Here is an 18,199-nt window from a genome sequence, read left to right on the forward strand (position 1 = left end):
ACGAAAAATAACTAGCGATAGTGGTTCTCTATGGGGCGCCGTTTTTTAACTACGATAACTGGCGCCATTTTTAACGGACCCCGAAATAAAGCATTAGGAGCAGAGACATAAGTCTAATATTTGTTTCCAGTATAGGAAGAGTTAAGAAACTCCAGTTGTTATCTATGCAAATAGCCATTGAGCTCTGCGACTTTGAAAGTGGTGGAGAGCTCTGACTTCTGATTAGGTTATCTCCACTGTATTGTGTTTTTCTTTTGCAGAGATCAGTTCAGGACAGGTCAAAAGTTGACTGCCTGTTCTGCAAAAACTTTTAGAAAGCTGAGTAATGTGTAAACTGCAAATATTAGAGAATGATGCAATGTTATAAAAAAAAGCTATATAACTGAAAATAAAAATATGAGAATTTTTTTTGCTACCAATGTTCTAGTAATTACCCCTACTACACAACCAATTCATGATATCATATTTTTTTTTTTTTCGCTTCAGTGTCTCTTTAATGGTTATTTTAAATAAAGTAGGGCTGCTTTGGCCTATTTATCCAATTGAGCTGAACAGTCCGTGTTTATTTGTAAGTTTATGGGTATGGTTAAGTTGGTTAAAGGTTGGGCCTGTCCTGGAAGCGTATACGCATTGCCCATTATCAAGTGGTTACAGCATTGGAACAAGGAGAGAAAGGGAAGGCTCTCTATAAAGGTATCTGACATTTTCTTAAATTTTGCTTCAGTTTTACATTAAGCAGTTTCTCTAACATGCCATCATACTTTTAAAGGAATTTAATCTGTAAACTCTAGATGAATGTTTGTTTATCATAACAATCAGAGACATATACTTACCGGGAGAAACCAAAACTCTGTTGACATTACACATGCACCTGGCAGTAGAAAATGATTCCGCGGCTGCTGTAGTGAGCTGAGATGACTTTGTAATGGTGTTTTCAGTGCTAACTTTCCCCAGTGTAGAAAAAGTTGCCTGTTTAGTTGATTTTGGTTGTTGGGAACTGTACTCAGCTCCAGCGGTTACAGTACTTGCAGAATAAGAAGCAGTGCCTCTTGATGCTGTTCTCACTGTAGATATTCTAGTAGATGCTGCAATTGACCCTGTAGGTGAAGATTTATAGGGGGATGTAACTTCTCCCTGTGTAGACATTTTAGTGGTTTTCATGGAGCCTGCCACTTGGGAGGTAATTTCTTCATGTTCAGATTCTGTAGTTGACTTGAGAGATATTGTGGTTTTTTTACTAGATGTAGCTTTTGTTGTGATCGGCTTGCCAGGTGAAGATTTATAGGAGAATGTAACTTCTCCAGACTCTGTAGACATTTTAGTGGTTTTTAATGAAATCCGGTGTGGAGAGGTAGTTTCCTCTTGTTGAGATTCCGTGGTGGATTTGTGTGATATTGTACTCAATTTAGGTGAAGTTGCTTTTGCTGTTGGTCTCTCAGATGTCATCTCACCAGATGCTGTGGACATTTTAGTGGTTTTGCTGAAAATCCATCCTGGAGAGGTAGTTTCCTCTTGTTCAGATTCTGTGGTAGATTTGTGGGATATTGTACTCAATTTAGGTGAAGTTGCTTTTGTTGTCATTGGTTTTTCAGATGTAAATTTCTGTGCAGATGTCCCCTCACCAGATTCTGTGGACAATTTTGTAGTTTTGATGGAAATCGGCCCGTTAGAGGTGAATTCCTCATGTTCAGATTCTGTTGTGGATTTGTGGGGTATAGTGCTTACTTTCAGTGATGTTGCCTTTGTTGTTACTGGTTTACTAAATACAGAAATATGTTCAGATGTCACTTCACCAGATGCTGTAGACATTTTAGTGGTTTTCATGGAGCCTGCCACTTGGGAGGTAATTTCTTCATGTTCAGATTCTGTAGTTGACTTGGGAGATATTGTGGTTATTTTACTAGATGTAGATTTTGCTGTGATGGGCTTGCCAGGTGAAGATTTATAGGAGGATGTAACTTCTCCAGACTCTGTAGACAATTTAGTGGTTTTGCTGGCTATCCATCCTGAAGAGGTAGTTTCCTCTTGTTCAGATTCTGTGGTGGATTTGTGAGGTATAGTGCTTACTTTCAGTGATGTTGCCTTTATTGTTACTGGTTTACTAGATACAGCAACGTGTTCAGATGTCACTTCACGAGATCCTGTAGACATTTTAGTGGTTTTCATGTAGCCTGCCACTTGGGAGGTAATTTCTTCATGTTCAGATTCTGTAGTTGACTTGGGAGATATTGTGGTAGACATTTTAGTGGTTTTGCTGGAAATCCATCCTGTAGAGGTAGTTTCCTCTTGTTCAGATTCTGTGGTGGATTTGTGGGGTATTGTACTCGATTTAGGTGAAGTTGCTTTTGTTGTTATTGGTTTTTCAGATGTCACCTCACCAGATGCTGTGGACAATTTAGTAGTTTTGATAGAAATCAGCCCTTGAGAGGTGTATTTCTCATGTTCAGATTCTGTGGTGAATTTGTGGGGTATAGTGCTTACTTTCAGTGATGTTGCCTTTGTTGTTACTGGTTTACTAGATACAGAAATGTGTTCAGATGTCACTTCACCAGATCCTGTAGACATTTTAGTGGTTTTCACGGAGCCTGCCACTTGGGATGTAATTTCTTCATGTTCAGATTCTGTAGTTGACTTGGGAGATATTGTGGTTATTTTACTAGATGTAGCTTTTGTTGTAATGGGCTTGCCAGGTGAAGATTTAAAGGAGGATGTAACTTCTCCAGACTCTGTAGACATTTTAGTGGTTTTGCTGGAAATCCATCCTGTAGAGGTAGTTTCCTCTTGTTCAGATTCTGTGGTGGATTTCTGGGGTATTGTACTCAATTTAGGTGAAGTTGCTTTTGATGTCATTGGTTTCACAGATTTCACCTTACCAGATGCTGTAAACAATTTAGTAGTTTTGGTGGATATCGGCCCTTGAGAGGTGAATTCCTCATGTTGAGATTCTGTGGTGGATTTGTGAGGTATAGTGCTTACTTTCAGTGATGTTGCCTTTGTTGTTACTGGTTTACTAGATACAGCAATGTGTTCAGATGTCACTTCACCAGATCCTGTAGACATTTTAGTGGTTTTCATGGAGCCTGCCACTTGGGAGGTAATTTCTTCATGTTCAGATTCGATAGTTGACTTGGGAGATATTGTGGTAGACATTTTAGTGGTTTTGCTGGAAATCCATCCTGTAGAGGTAGTTTCCTCTTGTTCAGATTCTGTGGTGGATTTGTGGGATATTGTACTCAATTTAGGTGAAGTTGCTTTTGTTGTCATTGGTTTTTCTGATGTCATCTCACCAGATGCTGTGGACAATTTAGTAGTTTTGATGGAAATCGGCCCTTGAGAGGTGAATTCCTCATGTTCAGATTCTGTGGTGGATTTGTGAGGTATTGTGCTTACTTTCAGTGATGTTGCCTTTGTTGTTACTGGTTTACTAGATACAGCAATGTGTTCAGATGTCACTTCACCAGATCCTGTAGACATTTTAGTGGTTTTCATGGAGCCTGCCACTTGGGAGGTAATTTCTTCATGTTCAGATTTTGTAGTTGACTTGGGAGATATTGTGGATATTTTACTAGATGAAACTGTTGTTGTGATGGGCTTTCCAGGTGAAGATTTATAGGAGGATGTAACTTCTCCAGACTCTGTAGACATTTTAGTGGTTTTGCTGGAAATCCTTCCTGTAGAGGTAGTTTTCTCTTGTTCAGATTCTGTGGTGGATTTCTGGGGTATTGTACTCAATTTAGGTGAAGTTGCTTTTGATGTCATTGGTTTCACAGATGTCACCTCACCAGATTCTGTGGTCAGTTTAGTAGTTTTGATGGAAATCGGCCCTTGAGAGGTGAATTCCTCATGTTCAGATTCTGTGGTGGATTTGTGAGGTATAGTGCTTACTTTCAGTGATGTTGCCTTTGTTGTTACTGGTTTACTAGATACAGCAATGTGTTCAGATGTCACTTCACGAGATCCTGTAGACATTTTAGTGGTTTTCATGAAGCCTGCCACGTGGGAGGTAATTTCTTCATGTTCAGATTCTGTAGTTGACTTGGGAGATATTGTGGTTATTTTACTAGATGTAACTGTTGTTGTGATGGGCTTGCCAGGTGAAGATTTATAGGAGGATGTAACTTCTCCAGACTCTGTAGACATTTTAGTGGTTTGACTGGAAATCCATCCTGGAGAGGTAGTTTCCTCTTGTTCAGATTCTGTGATGGATTTATATGATATTGTACTCAATTTAGGTGAAGTTGCTTTTGTTGTCATTGGTTTCTCAGATGTCACCTCACCAGATGCTGTGGACAATTTAGTAGTTTTGATGGAGCTTGGCCCTTGAGAGGTGTATTCCTCATGTTCAGATTCTGTGGTGGATTTGTGAGGTATAGTGCTTACTTTCAGTGATGTTGCTTTTGTTCCTACTGGTTTACTAGCTACAGAAATGTGTTCAGATGTCACCTCACCAGATCTTGTAGACATTTTAGTGGTTTTCATGGAGCCTGCCACTTGAGAGGTAATTTCTTCATGTTCATATTCTGTAGTTGACTTGGGAGATATTGTGGTTATTTTACTAGATGTAACTTTTGTTGTTATGGGTTTACCAGGTGAAGATTTATAGGAGGATGTAACTACTCCAGACTCTGTAGACATTTTAGTGGTTTTGCTGGAAATCCATACTGTAGAGGTAGTTTCCTCTTGTTCAGATTCTGTGGTAGATTTGTGGGATATTGTACTCAATTTAGGTGAAGTTGCGATTGTTGTCATTGGTTTCTCAGATGTCACCTCACCAGATGCTCTTGCTGTGGACAATTTAGTAGTTTTGATAGAAATCAGCCCTTGAGAGGTGTATTTCTCATGTTCAGATTCTGTGGTGAATTTGTGGGGTATAGTGCTTACTTTCAGTGATGTTGCCTTTGTTGTTACTGGTTTACTACTAGATACAGAAATGTGTTCAGATGTCACTTCACCAGATTCTGTAGACATTTTAGTGGTTTTCATGGAGCCTGCCACATGGGAGGTCATTTCTTCATGTTCAGATTCTGTAGTTGACTTGGCAGATATTGTGGTTATTTTACTAGATATAGCTTTTGTTGTGATGGGCTTGCCAGGTGAAGATTTATAGGAGGATGTAACTTCTTTAGACTCTGTAGACATTTTAGTGATTTGACTGGAGATCCATCCTGGAGAGGTAGTTTCCTCTTGTTCAGATTCTGTGGTGGATTTATATGATGTTGTACTCAATTTAGGTGAAGTTGCTTTTGTTGTCATTGGTTTCTCAGATGTCACCTCACCAGATGCTGTGGACAATTTAGTAGTTTTGATGGAAATCGGTCCTGGAGAGATAGTTTCCTCTTGTTCAGATTCTGTGGTGGATTTGTGGGATATTGTACCTAATTTAGGTGAAGTTGCTTTTGTTGTCATTGGTTTACCAGATGTGATTTTCTGTGCAGATGTTACCTTACCAGATGCTGTAGATAATTTTGTGGTTTTTATGGAAATCGGTACTTGAGAGGTGAATTCCTCATGTTCAGATTCTGTGGTGGATTCATGGGATATAGTATTTACTTGTGGTGATGTTGCTTTTGTATTTATAGGCTCACTGGGTGTAGATTTGTGGGCAGATGTCACTTCACTTGATTCTTTAGAGGTGTGGGTGGTTTTGATAGACACCAATCCATGAGAAGATGTTTCTTTATTCTCTGTGGTGGCCCTCTGTGATATGGTACTTAATAAAGGTACTAGTAGCTTAGTTGTCATCGGCACATCAGGCAATGATACAAGGGCAGCTTTGAGCTCAGTAGATTCTGTAGACAGTCTAGTGGTTTTAAAGGGAACTGATTTATAAGCAGTGGTTGCTTCATATTGAGATTCTGTAGTGATTTCTTGAGATATAGAGCTTACTTTGGGTGATGTTGCCTTTGTCATTATTGGCTCCCTGGATATTTCAGTAGTTTTGATTGAAATCAGTCCTTGAGATGTTATTTCATGTTCTGATTCTGTGGTGAATTTGAGGTGTGCAGTGCTTACTTTAGGTGATGTTACTTTTGTTGTTATGGGAATAAAAGGTGTAGATTTGTAAGTCGATGTCATAGGCCCAGTCTCTCTGGTGGTTTTACCACTACTACTAGTAGATTCCTTAACTGTGCTTTTCTTCTCTGCAGTTGATGATTTGCGAGTTGTCATTTCAAGTGGTGCTGTTATGAGTCTTGACGTTTTTTGCATAGGTGTATAGGTATATACTTCTTCCATTGTTGTTAATTTTATAGTTGGAGTAGTCACCTTTGATGAAATTGGTCCATGAGATGTTGAATGGTCTTCTTGTGAAGATTTAGAAGTTGACAATGAAGAATATTTACTATAATCAGTGTTTGTAAGTGTTACCTCACCAGATGTTGTTGCCATTTTAGATGTTTTTATAGAATCTGTTTTGTGAGTTGTATATGGCTGTGATGATTCTGTTTTCAAATATGTACTTGACTTAGATAATGTTGTTTCAATGGTACTTTCAGAAAATGGAACTCTCTCCTTGGTAGTTTTCTCTTTAGGTGTAGCTGTAGTTAATGTTTTTGACGTCTCCTCTGGTGGACTTTGTTCTGTTATATGCCATGATAACTTAGATGTTTCAGGTTGAGTAAATGTAGGTAAAACTTCTGTAGATGCACATGCAGAACAGCACAACACACGAATCTCATAGTTTAAGCAATACGGAAATGGTCCCATTTGGTCTTCATTCTGGCAACTAAGGCCATAGCTAACATTACATTGCACATTTTGCTGTAATTCCTCCAGTGGAATATCTGGAAGATCTGCGGATCTGCACTGAATGTCAGTGGGCTCCTGACAGATAGCAAATCCTGACTTTCTTATGTCTTCATAAGTTTCAAAGTCTCCATTTGTGTTTATGTTAGGAAAACTAACATCAAACCACTGTGACCACTGGCATGTAGGTATACAGCTTATTTTGCCTGTAGTGGAAAATGCTTTAGGTGTTGTAATTTTGCTTGTATGTGAAATAGTTATGCTTGTATGAAGTTCTTTTTCTTCAGTTGTTGAATATAAAGGGTAGATGGAAACATTAGTGTTTGTAAAAGTATTTATCATAGTTGATTCTGTAAGAGGAATTGATGTCAATATACTTTCAAAGGATCCAGCAGTTGTTCTTGTTACTGCAGATGTCTGTGCACTAGAAACCCTTATTCCTGTTGTAGGAGTTTGGATCATAGATGTTTTTAAAAGAGAAGTTGTTGTTGTATGATGGTCACCTGCAGTAGAAGCTGTATGTTTTGCTATGGATGTTTCGCTTGCATACTTAGAGGAACTTGAAGGGACAGTTGTAGTTTTAAGCGGTGTTACTTCTGTCTGACTTGTGTGATCTTGTTTCTGGGAAGCTGGTTCTGTGCGTGTCACAGGTTTGGATGTGAGCACACTTTCAAAAGATGTGGAGGCAGTAGTTTTTGGGAGCGTGAAGGTTTTTACAGTACCAACATTTGTCTGTGTGGTTTTGAAAGCAGGCAAAGATGTTAAAGGTGTACTCTTGGAAGACACAATGATATGGCTAGACGTAGCAGTTTCATTGGGTGTTCTAGTTGTTTTTGTACTGACTGAAGAATAAACTGTGCTTTTGAATTCTGTTCCAGTTACAAGACTAGTATGATCTAGATGAGGTGTTGAAGACATTATTTTTGATGTTGTTTTGTTTGATGTCACCCCACTTTCGGTGGATTTATGGACAGTTGTTCTTGTTAGAACACTGGTCTCTTGAGATTGTCTTGATGTGTGGTCTTTAACTGTGGTGTGAACAGAAGTGGTTGTTGATTCACAGTCCACCATAGAGCAACAAAAGATCCTTACTTTGTAATTGTAGCAAAGGGGAAAATTAAAGTCTTGATCTCTGTTGTTGCATATTAAACCATTAGTGGTGTTGCAGATAACTATCTGTCCTATATCCGTTATATTTTTATCTGGGAATTTTTCAGCTCTACATTCAATCTCTTGAGGTGTTTGGCATATATTGTTGCCAGCAGCTCTGATGTTGTCTAAGGTCTCAAAGTCTCCATCAGAGGCAACAATACTGGGGAAATGCACATCATACCATGGTGACCAAGTGCACATTTGTTTCTTGCATGGGGTGGTAAGGGATGCTTCTTGAGATCTGGTTGAAGTTTGGTGAGGTTTGGCACTTGTCTTTCTTGACACATCACTTGTAAATGTAACGGTTGTTTTCACTGAACTTTGTGTTGAGTGGCTGGGTTTTGTGCTAACAGTGTATTTTGATGCAACAGTTGAGGGCAGCGTAGTCTTTGTAGATTTTGATGTAGCAGAAATTAATGGTGGAGAACTAGTAGAAACTGAAATAGGAGGTTTGACTGTTTCACTGCAGGGCACATAGCTACAGCACAGTATTTTGATCTCATAGTTAAAACAAAGCTGAGAGAACTGGTCTCGGTTATGACATATAAGTCCCATAGATTTGTTGCATTGCACAATCTGGCCCAAGTCTGCAATAGGGATTTTTGGAAACTTTTGTGCTCGACATTGCACACTGGATGGTGCTTTACATATGGAGTGGCCTTTCCTTCTGACATTTTGAAATGTTTCAAAGTCACCTTCATTATTGCCATACTTAGGGCAGGTTACATCATACCACTGTGACCACTTGCACACTTCTTCAAGACAAGACACTGAGGTTGGTGGGGTAGATACTGAAAGAAAGAAAATAATATTAAGCAAGATCTTCAAAACTAAAGAATTATCAATCAGAAAACAAGGCTTAGTTTGCTCAATAATATACTTACAGAGGAACTTTAACCAAAGATTGAAGACTGAACTTTATTCCACTCATTAGCTGATATCCCCTTTGCCAGGAGAAATCTTTCCCTTTTCTCAAATAGAGCCCCAAGGGGATCTGTATGGCTTATAATGTGGTGAAACCCCTCCTACAGTATGATGTCAGGAACATGGTCCTGACAGTTTGCTGGCTGTGAACCTCACATCCACGGCTATAATCATTACATAAGTCCCGGAAGAGTTGTTACAGGAATTTATCTGAAGTCGGGAAGGAATTTTTCCATTTGAAGGCCAATTGGACGAGGCCTTGTAAGTTTTTTGCCTTCCCCTGGATCAATTGGGATATGTGCCGGTTCAGGTTGGTGTTTTTTTTTTATTTATTATTTTATTTTTCTTCTGGTTGGACTTGATGGATGGATGTTATTTTTTCAACCAAACTAACTATGTAACTATGTAACCTCGTTGCAATATCTTCCTGTGCATAGAACTCTCAGTAAACAAACATTCCATACAGATCACCTGGCAGGACTAAAGATGTCACTACCAATTATAAAATTCAGAATGTAAATCAGGGAGAGGAAAGATTTTACAATGGACAAACACTGACTAAATATCTATAAATGAATATTGTAAACAATAAGCAATTTTATTCATTACATTATTTACAGTTCCTCTTTAAAGTAAAACTTGAAGCCAAACAAACAAAAGAAAGGTATAATCTTTGTGGATGCGCTCCCCTCCATGTATGAGTGCGGTCACACTGCACAGGTCCACGTAGGGTTCGCACCTGTGCAGTAGCACAGAGCCGCTCGTGCACGAAGGAAAAAGCTGTGCACGAGTGGCTCCATGCTACTGCACAGGCACGGGATGTAATTTGTGCTTCTGCAGTGCGGCCAAACTTGTACACAAAGGTGGGGATGAGCAGGATTCAACATTACTGTTAAATATTGTAAAAAGAAAAACAAAAGTTTTCTTTCCTAAAACAGAAAGAATTTGCGATAATTCAGGTTGGAGTGGGCTCGAGATGTCTCCCAGGCACCACTGCTGAATATATGCAAATTAACCATTGTACCCTTAGAAGCTAAACACACCTCCAGAACCACTGGAATGCAATGATGTGTCAGCTTGTGAATATGTACAGAGCCATAATAATCCAACATGCATACAGACTGTTTCGGATTGTTTGATCCTCATCAGTGCATAGCATGGATTAATTTGGCTCTATGGAGTAGGGCTTGTAAATCCGAGAGGCACAGACTAACCAGCAAGCTCATGGTGACCCAGAACTCATTGGGGTGTGTAAGGGACTACAATGGTCCTAAAAGCCCCCTTACTAAGATGTTAAGAAAAACAAAAGTTTGCTTTCCTAAAACAGAAAGAATTTGCGATAATTCAGGTTGAAATGAGCTCGAGATGTCTCCCAGGCACCACTGCTGAATATATGCAAATTAACCATTGTACCCTTAGAAGCTAAACACACCTCCAGAACCACTGGAATGCAATGATGTGTCAGCTTGTATATATAAAAAGGTTACTTGTAAAAAGGTTACAGTGGAAGAATGGAGCACCTTAGGAAAATTGGGGAAGCCTCTGCACTATCTTTTTCTGGCTTCAGGTACACTTTAAAGAATTGATCTGGCCTCAACTAAAGCAGCTAATACTTTGCCCCAGTATCTGAAAATGAGAGTGCTACTGATTCTTTGAAATTTACTCAAAAGCGAAATGTATGCTTTCCCAAGTCCAAAGTCTTGTGCCTCCCTATGTGATTGAGTTGCTCGCCCCTACACTACATGTGTTTTGGTTCTGAAAATGGACATAGTAAAATTATGACACATAAAAGGATCTTGCATCGTACAAAAATGGCAGGCAAAAGGATTTATCAAAAATATAAGTGCTAAACGTTATGCTGTGGAGATCGACAGTAAACATACATAAAAGTGCCAGCATTTCCTGTAATGTTATTAGTGGCTACTGCCCCATCTAGATACATAATAATAGAAGCTTCTGAACTGAAAAGTAAATAGGAGGCAGCATCCTACCTGGAGTGGAAGCGTTTTCTGCATATTCAGTAGTTAAACCAAATTGAAAGGTTGTTGCTGGTGCCGTAGTTGTTGAGACACATAGAGACACACTTCTGGCAATGGTTCCATTCGTGGAACAGATAGCTATTATGCATCCTCCAATTCCATCGGTGGTGTTGTAGATGATATCACCATAGTTGTACTTCATATTTGCATAATAACAAGAACATGCTGCGAATTACATAAAAAGCACAATGGTAAGCAGAGGTATGACTTCAGGTGTTGATAGACAACACATGTTTTAGGGGCCATCACATAAACACAAATGATAATTCCATGTGGGAAATGATCTGTGTTGTTGACTTGACAGTGCATATAGGTGCAAAGATTCAATGAAAATCACAGTTCTTTTCATCATCACTTGCTGATAAAGTGTGAGACATAATACTGAACAGATCACTGTCAAAATCAAAGTTTGCAACAGATCTGGCCAACTTGAGACTCCCTTATGGCGCTCATACATGGTACAATTTTTTCATTTTTTTATTATTAGATAATTTCATTCGATTATTCCGAATCGATCGAATGTAAAGATTTTTCCAACATGTCTGATCAGATTTTTATTGAAAAAAACAGGATAATCTTTCGTTTTACTTGATCGAAAAAAAATTATCTTTGATTCGATGATTTTGGAAAATCGAACGTTTTTATTGTACCGTGTATGGGCATCATTATGCAGCTCATGAAGTTTACCTTGAATTCTGGCCCATGGCCCATAAGCAATTAATTTTGCTCCTGAGTTTTCCCCAGGAGATAATTTTTGTTATCTTCATTAAAAAATAACTTTTTAGCACTTACCAACTGAAAAAAAACACCAAAAATTAGGTACGAAAGCAATATAAAACTTAATTTAAGTGTTTAGGTTTTTTTTCCCTTGCTGAGAGTTTTAAAGGTATTTATTAACCTTTTCGGGACCGCGTGCATTAGATTCTACGCCGCACTTGTGGCTGTTCTAGCCTGATGCGGCGTAGAATCTACGCAGGCCCGCAATTTCCGCTCCCGACGCGATCGTGCGCACCCGGAGGGGGAGATTAAGCTGTCATATGACAGCCGACATCTCCCCCGAGTGATCAGCAGCCATCGCGTATGGCTGCTGATCACGTGATCACTACGATCGCCGTCGGATCGTAGTGATCAGTTTGACAGCTGCGGTGGCAGGGGGGAAAAGAAGAGGATCCACTCACCTCCCTGCTGTTCCCGCGACGATCGGCACCCCCCTCTGCTCTGGCCGGCATCTCCGCTCCGTCTGACGTCAGCGCCGGGTCCCGGCTTGATGACGTCATCAAGCCGCGACCCGGAACTGATTGTCAGACAGAACGGAGATGGCGGCCGGAGAAGAGGGTCCCGTGCGGCTCATCGCTGGAGCCTGGAAGGTAAGTGAAGGCTGCTGGCAGAAGGGGGGGGGCCCAGGCCACCATGGGGGGGACACAAAACCAGCCAGCCACAGACGGGATCCGGCCGCCTGACCCCCCCAAACGTGCGCACCCCCTTCCCGCGCAAAATGCCTGGTCCTTAAGGGGGGGTAGGTGGCTGGTCCCGAAAAGGTTAATAAGGTGTAAAAACATCTCCTGTGAGAAAATACAGAGGAAAAGTTAAATGAATATGGGCCCTTGAGAGGCATATTTCCTAAAGGAAATAGAAAGTCTAAAAAAAAGCAGTCTAACTTACCTGAGACTTCTTGCAGCCCTCTGCAGACATCCTGTGCAAGAAGCCCCAGATAAGTTAGACAGTTTTTTATGCTTAAAGGACCTCTGTCATGAAAATCTTAAAATTGAAAAAACATGTTAACACATACAAATAAGAAGTATGTTTCTTCCGGAGTCAAATGAGCTATAAATTACGTTTTTCCTATGCTGCTGTCACTGACCCCAAGAACCCTTAGGCCCAGTTTACACTTAATCAGTTAGTACGCATTTTTTTTCTTCTCCATAGCAGTGCATTGGGAAAAAGATTTTAGTTAAACGCATTAAGTGTGAAAGGTGCCATAGGAAAACATGGGCATTACTTTGAAAATCAGTTATCCTTTCAGTTGTAACTGAGAGCAACTGATTAAATGTAAATGGGGCCTAAGGTGGTTCTTAGGGTTTTCTTTATTTTTAAAAGCACTTAGTGAATGGCAGTTGCTCTGTCCAAATGCCAAAAAAAAGTGAACGGTGAGCAGGGAGGCTGGCCAGCATCTTGTATAGATCTTTTTCAGGGAATGTCTTTATAAAGAATAAAGGCCATGCTGAGAATCCCCCATGAAAAGAAAGACTAGCCCAAAACCTGTCGGTAATGTCAGATTTCTACTACCTACTGTAAGTGACAGCAAAATAGGAGAAAAGTCATTTATGGCTCATTTTACTCTAGAAGGAATGTACTTCTTATTTGTATGTGTTTTAAAAGTTAAGATTTTCGCGACAGTTCCTCTTTAACTACTTAAAGACCGCCTCACGCCAAAGGGCGTGACCGCGGTGGCAGCCCCAGAACTACCTAACACCAATTGGCGTCAAGTCCTGGGGCTGCAGTTTCCCAGGGAATGGCCGCGCGCATGCACGATCGTTCCCTACCACTTCACGGAATGGAGTTCCGTGAATAGCCTGCTAGCCGCCGATCGTGGCTAGCAGGCTGCTTGTAAAGGTAAGGGGAAAGAAATCCCCTTTGTTTACAAGTGTACAGCGCTGCCGGGGGCCGCAGCGCTGTACGAGATTGGCTGATGCCTATGAGAGGCGGAACAGGATGGATCGCCGTCCTGTTCCAAATTAGATGATGGAGGCGAGGGAAGAAGGAGAGGGAGGGGGACGGGGAGAGAGAGAGCCTCGCTGAGGCATCGGAAAATAAATAAATAAACAAAGCCTGCAGCGATTGGACCCCTCCGGCGGCATGTCCCCTTAGGGACAAAAAAAAGGAGGTGAGTCCGATCGCTGGGTACCTAAGCTGGGCTGTGCAGGAGGCTTAAAAGCCTGCACAGCCCAGCACTGCAAAAATGAGCCTGGTCTTTAGGGGGGGTTACCACTGCGGTCATCAAGTGGTTAAGTAACCCTTTAAGCAGAAGCATATTATGGTCTGACTGCCTGCTGCCAAACAATTATTTATAATATCTCAGTTAGAGGCACAACAAAGGCACACATAAAATACAATGTTGACTGTTGAACTTTAACCACTTGAGGACCAGCGGTCTCTGGGCACTTAAGGACCAGAGACCGCTGGTCCAATCCCGACAGAATCCCGACGAATCGCAGCACATACCTGTCGCAACCGCCATCATCGCCGCTCGCCGGGACCCCCAGGACATAGACTCTGCCTGTCTCTATGACGGCAGAGTCATGTGAGCCGGTCAGGAGCTGCTTTCATTGACTCCTGACCCTGTTTTTCAATGTAAGCCAATGGGAACAGCTTACATTGAAAGACAGGGCCAGGAGCCAATGAAATCGGCTCCTGACTGGCTCACATGACTCTGCCGTCATAGAGACAGGCAGAGCCTGTGAGATGCGGTGAGAATCGTCGGGTTTGAGCGGCGCGGTCGGCAGGGAGCGGCGGAGATGGCGGATGCATGCTGCGGACAGTGATTGAAATCTACGCCCTGCCAACCAAAAGCCCACCAAAACAGGGCGTAGATTTCAATCACTGCGGTCCTTAAATAGTTAAAGTGTACCTTAACTGACATGTGGCATGAAGGTATATTCACAGAACCTTAGAACAATTATGCAGACACTTTATCTGTTATACAAGCAACATAAGAGTTTTATGTATAGTGAGTTATGATACTTGTGTAAAGTGCTATGTTAATTGCTCTCTGCACACATGCATTTTACCCAGGTTTTGTGAACATAGTTCATGATGAGATAAACATGGGTAGATAGAGTACTATTCCTATTTATAACTTCTCTGGGATCCCTTTCTATTTCTTTAGTCATTGAAAGGGTTACAAAACCCTTTGCTTTTAGTGATGCAAATGAGGCAGCCAAACAACATTCAAAATCAGCACCAGCTCTCCTCAAAAGAAAACAAACTGAAGCCAAAACACTTATATTTGGATGAGAAAACACTGCTGATAACACTTAGTGCCTTACATTACTTTACAGATGAATATACCAGATTATACATCCAACTGTCTTGGCTGCTGTTTAGAATGAAGTATTAGAAACTCATCCCTTAAAATGAAAATAAAGATATGATACTCTGTTCTGTGTTGATAATGTTCAATTTACCACTAGCACTATACTGTACATACCATCGATCATCTTATAAGTTTCCTCATAAAGATCGACAACTGTCCGTGTGTACACACCTCTAGTTTCCCTATAGGGTTTTTCTTTTGCATAGATACTAATGAAACTGCCACGCATGGCTGTTTCTTTTTTGAAGATGTGTGATGTAGACAAGATGAAGATGTGTGGTGTAGACAAAATGACAGTGGTTATGTGCATTAAATACTATCCAGATGTGTGTATTTTCCAGTGAGCATACAAAGAATTCTAAAGCCACATGACGATGGTTAGTCATTTTCAAAAATTACGTGAAGGGCAGATTTCACATTTAGAAATATCTAGACACTAAATGCTACTACTGAAATTAGAAACACAGCTACAGTGCGTTATGTAGCAAACATATCCCATACAGCATAGGCTTTGCTTAATTGTGGTGTAGGAAGAGAAAACCTTACTTAAAGTGATATATATACAGTATATATATATATATGTATACCGTATATACTCGCAAGCAAGCCGACCCGCATGTAAGCCGACCCCCCCACTTTTACCCCAAAAAACAGGAAAAAATGATTGACCCTCATGTAAGCCGGGGGTAGGAAACGCTGGCCGCGTGATCCCCCCAGTATGTCCCAGTATAGCTAGTATAGTGCCCAGTATAGGTAGGTAGTGCTCAGTATAGCTAGTAAAATGCCCCAGTATAGCTAGTATAGTGCTCAGTATAGCTAGTATAGTGCTCAGTATAGCTAGTATAGTGCTCAGTATAGCTAGTATAGTGCTCAGTATAGCCAGTATAGTGCTCAGTATAGCCAGTATAGTGCTCAGTATAGCCAGTATAGTGCTCAGTATAGCTAGTATAGTGCTCAGTATAGCTAGTGAAGTGCCCCAGTTTAGCTAGTATAGTGCCCCATTATAGCTAGTATAGTGCCCCATTATAGCTAGTATAGTGCCCCATTATAGCTAGTATAGTTTCCCATTATAGCTAGTATAGTGCCCCATTATAGCTTGTATAGTGCCCCAGTATAGCTTGTATAGTGCCCCACATAGCTAGCATAGTGCCCCATATAGCTAGCATAGTGCCCCATATAGCTAGCATAGTGCCCCATATAGCTAGCATAGTGCCCCAGTATGGGTGGGTAGGTGGGTGGGTAGGTGCTGTCCCTCCCCGCTCCCCCACGGCTGCCGCTGCTATTACCTTAGGCGGCGCCGCTTCCTCTATCCCCGTCCTCCTCCGGTAAGTAACTCATTCACAGCAGCGCGCCTCTCGCTGCTGTGATGACGAGGAAACCATAGAGAGCGGCTTCCTGTAGCGGCGATGCCGTTACTATGGGAACCGCTCTCTATGGTTTCCTGTGTCATCACAGCAGCGGGGGGCGCGCTGCTGTGAATGAGTTACTTACCGGAGTAGGACAGGGATAGAGGAAGCGGCGCCGCCTAAGGTGATAGCAGCGGCGGCGGCCGCGGGGGGAGCGGGGAGGGACAGCACCTATCCACCCATGACTCGCAAGCAAGCCGACCCCCCAACTTTTGGGGGGTCAAAAATTCGGCTTGCTTGCGAGTATATACGGTATATATATATATATATATATATATATATATATATACACACATACATACATACAGGGAGTGCAGAATTATTAGGCAAATGAGTATTTTGACCACAGCATCCTCTTTATGCATGTTGTCTTACTCCAAGCTGTATAGGCTCGAAAGCCTACTACCAATTAAGCATATTAGGTGATGTGCATCTCTGTAATGAGAAGGGGTGTGGTCTAATGACATCAAAACCCTATATCAGGTGTGCATAATTATTAGGCAACTTCCTTTCCTTTGGCAAAATGGGTCAAAAGAAGGACTTGACAGGCTCAGAAAAGTCAAAAATAGTGAGATATCTTGCAAAGGGATGCAGCACTCTTAACATTGCAAAGCTTCTGAAGCGTGATCATCGAACAATCAAGCGTTTCATTCAAAATAGTCAACAGGGTCGCAAGAAGCGTGTGGAAAAACCAAGGGGCAAAATAACTGCCCATGAACTGAGAAAAGTCAAGCGTGCAGCTGCCAAGATGCCACTTGCCACCAGTTTGGCCATATTTCAGAGCAGCAACATCACTGGAGTGCCCAAAAGCACAAGGTGTCCAATACTCAGAGACATGGCCAAGGTAAGAAAGGCTGAAAGACGACCACCACTGAACAAGACACACAAGCTGAAACGTCAAGACTGGGCCAAGTAATATCTCAAGACTGATTTTTCTAAGGTTGTATGGACTGATGAAATGAGAGTGAGTCTTGATGGGCCAGATGGATGGACAAGAAAAGAAGCAAGGAGCCCAGCAAGCACCACTCAGGACTAATATATAGGAAATAATTACAAATTCATCTTTATTAACTATCCAATTGATTAAAAACATATAAAAACAACAACAACATGAGTCTGGAGTCCCAAATATTCAATGGTACACTTACACTGGTAATAATAAAAGTACTAATTCATACATGAACAGTTAATGCTACAGTGCAGAGTGTCAAAATACAACCATATACAAATAACCTCAATTGCTCACCAAGTTAAACAAACAAAAAATATTGAATTAACTATGCAATAAATACTACAAAGAGTTATTAGGAGACTCCTTGGACAATGATGTGCAAAAAACAACAACAATGAGGTAGTGCAAACAAAGTGACTATGTGCAACAATGAAGATGACAATCTTCAGAAGCGGGCGTCTTTCCCGCGAGGTGCACTAAGGCTTCCATGTGAGCCTGGGGTCCCCCTTCTTCTTTCCTCTCTTGCCTTCACCTTGTAAGTATTGGGGCTATCACAGCTCATCCTTGCTTCTTGACGCATCTTATGCACGCTGGTTGTTTGTATGCACAGAGGTTTCAGCCAATTTCTTGGTTGCCTCTTTCATCGTTTGTTTTGTTCTGTGATATATACTTTGTGTATATTGTCATCTTCATTGTTGCACATAGTCACTTTGTTTGCACTACCTCATTGTTGTTGTTTTTTGCACATCATTGTCCAAGGAGTCTCCTAATAACTCTTTGTAGTATTTATTGCATAGTTAATTCAATATTTTTTGTTTGTTCAACTTGGTGAGCAATTGAGGTTATTTGTATATGGTTGTATTTTGACACTCTGCACTGTAGCATTAAA

At 41.0% G+C, this 18,199-nt stretch overlaps 1 protein-coding gene across 1 annotated transcript in view; it reads right to left on the reverse strand.

Annotated features, from left to right (window-relative positions):
- The window catches only part of LOC137537847 (mucin-5AC-like), a 108,151-nt gene that overhangs the window by 75,515 nt on the left and 14,437 nt on the right, over positions 1-18,199 (reverse strand). The window contains exons 4-5 of the mRNA XM_068259799.1: positions 12,522-12,617; positions 834-8,687 (exon numbers count right to left, since the gene is read on the reverse strand). Of these exons, the coding sequence (XP_068115900.1) occupies positions 834-8,687; positions 12,522-12,617 (7,950 nt within the window). The remainder of the gene's footprint in view (positions 1-833; positions 8,688-12,521; positions 12,618-18,199) is intronic.

This window comes from Hyperolius riggenbachi, chromosome 11 (genome assembly GCF_040937935.1).
Source record: "Hyperolius riggenbachi isolate aHypRig1 chromosome 11, aHypRig1.pri, whole genome shotgun sequence".
Taxonomy (NCBI): Eukaryota; Metazoa; Chordata; class Amphibia; order Anura; family Hyperoliidae; genus Hyperolius; species Hyperolius riggenbachi.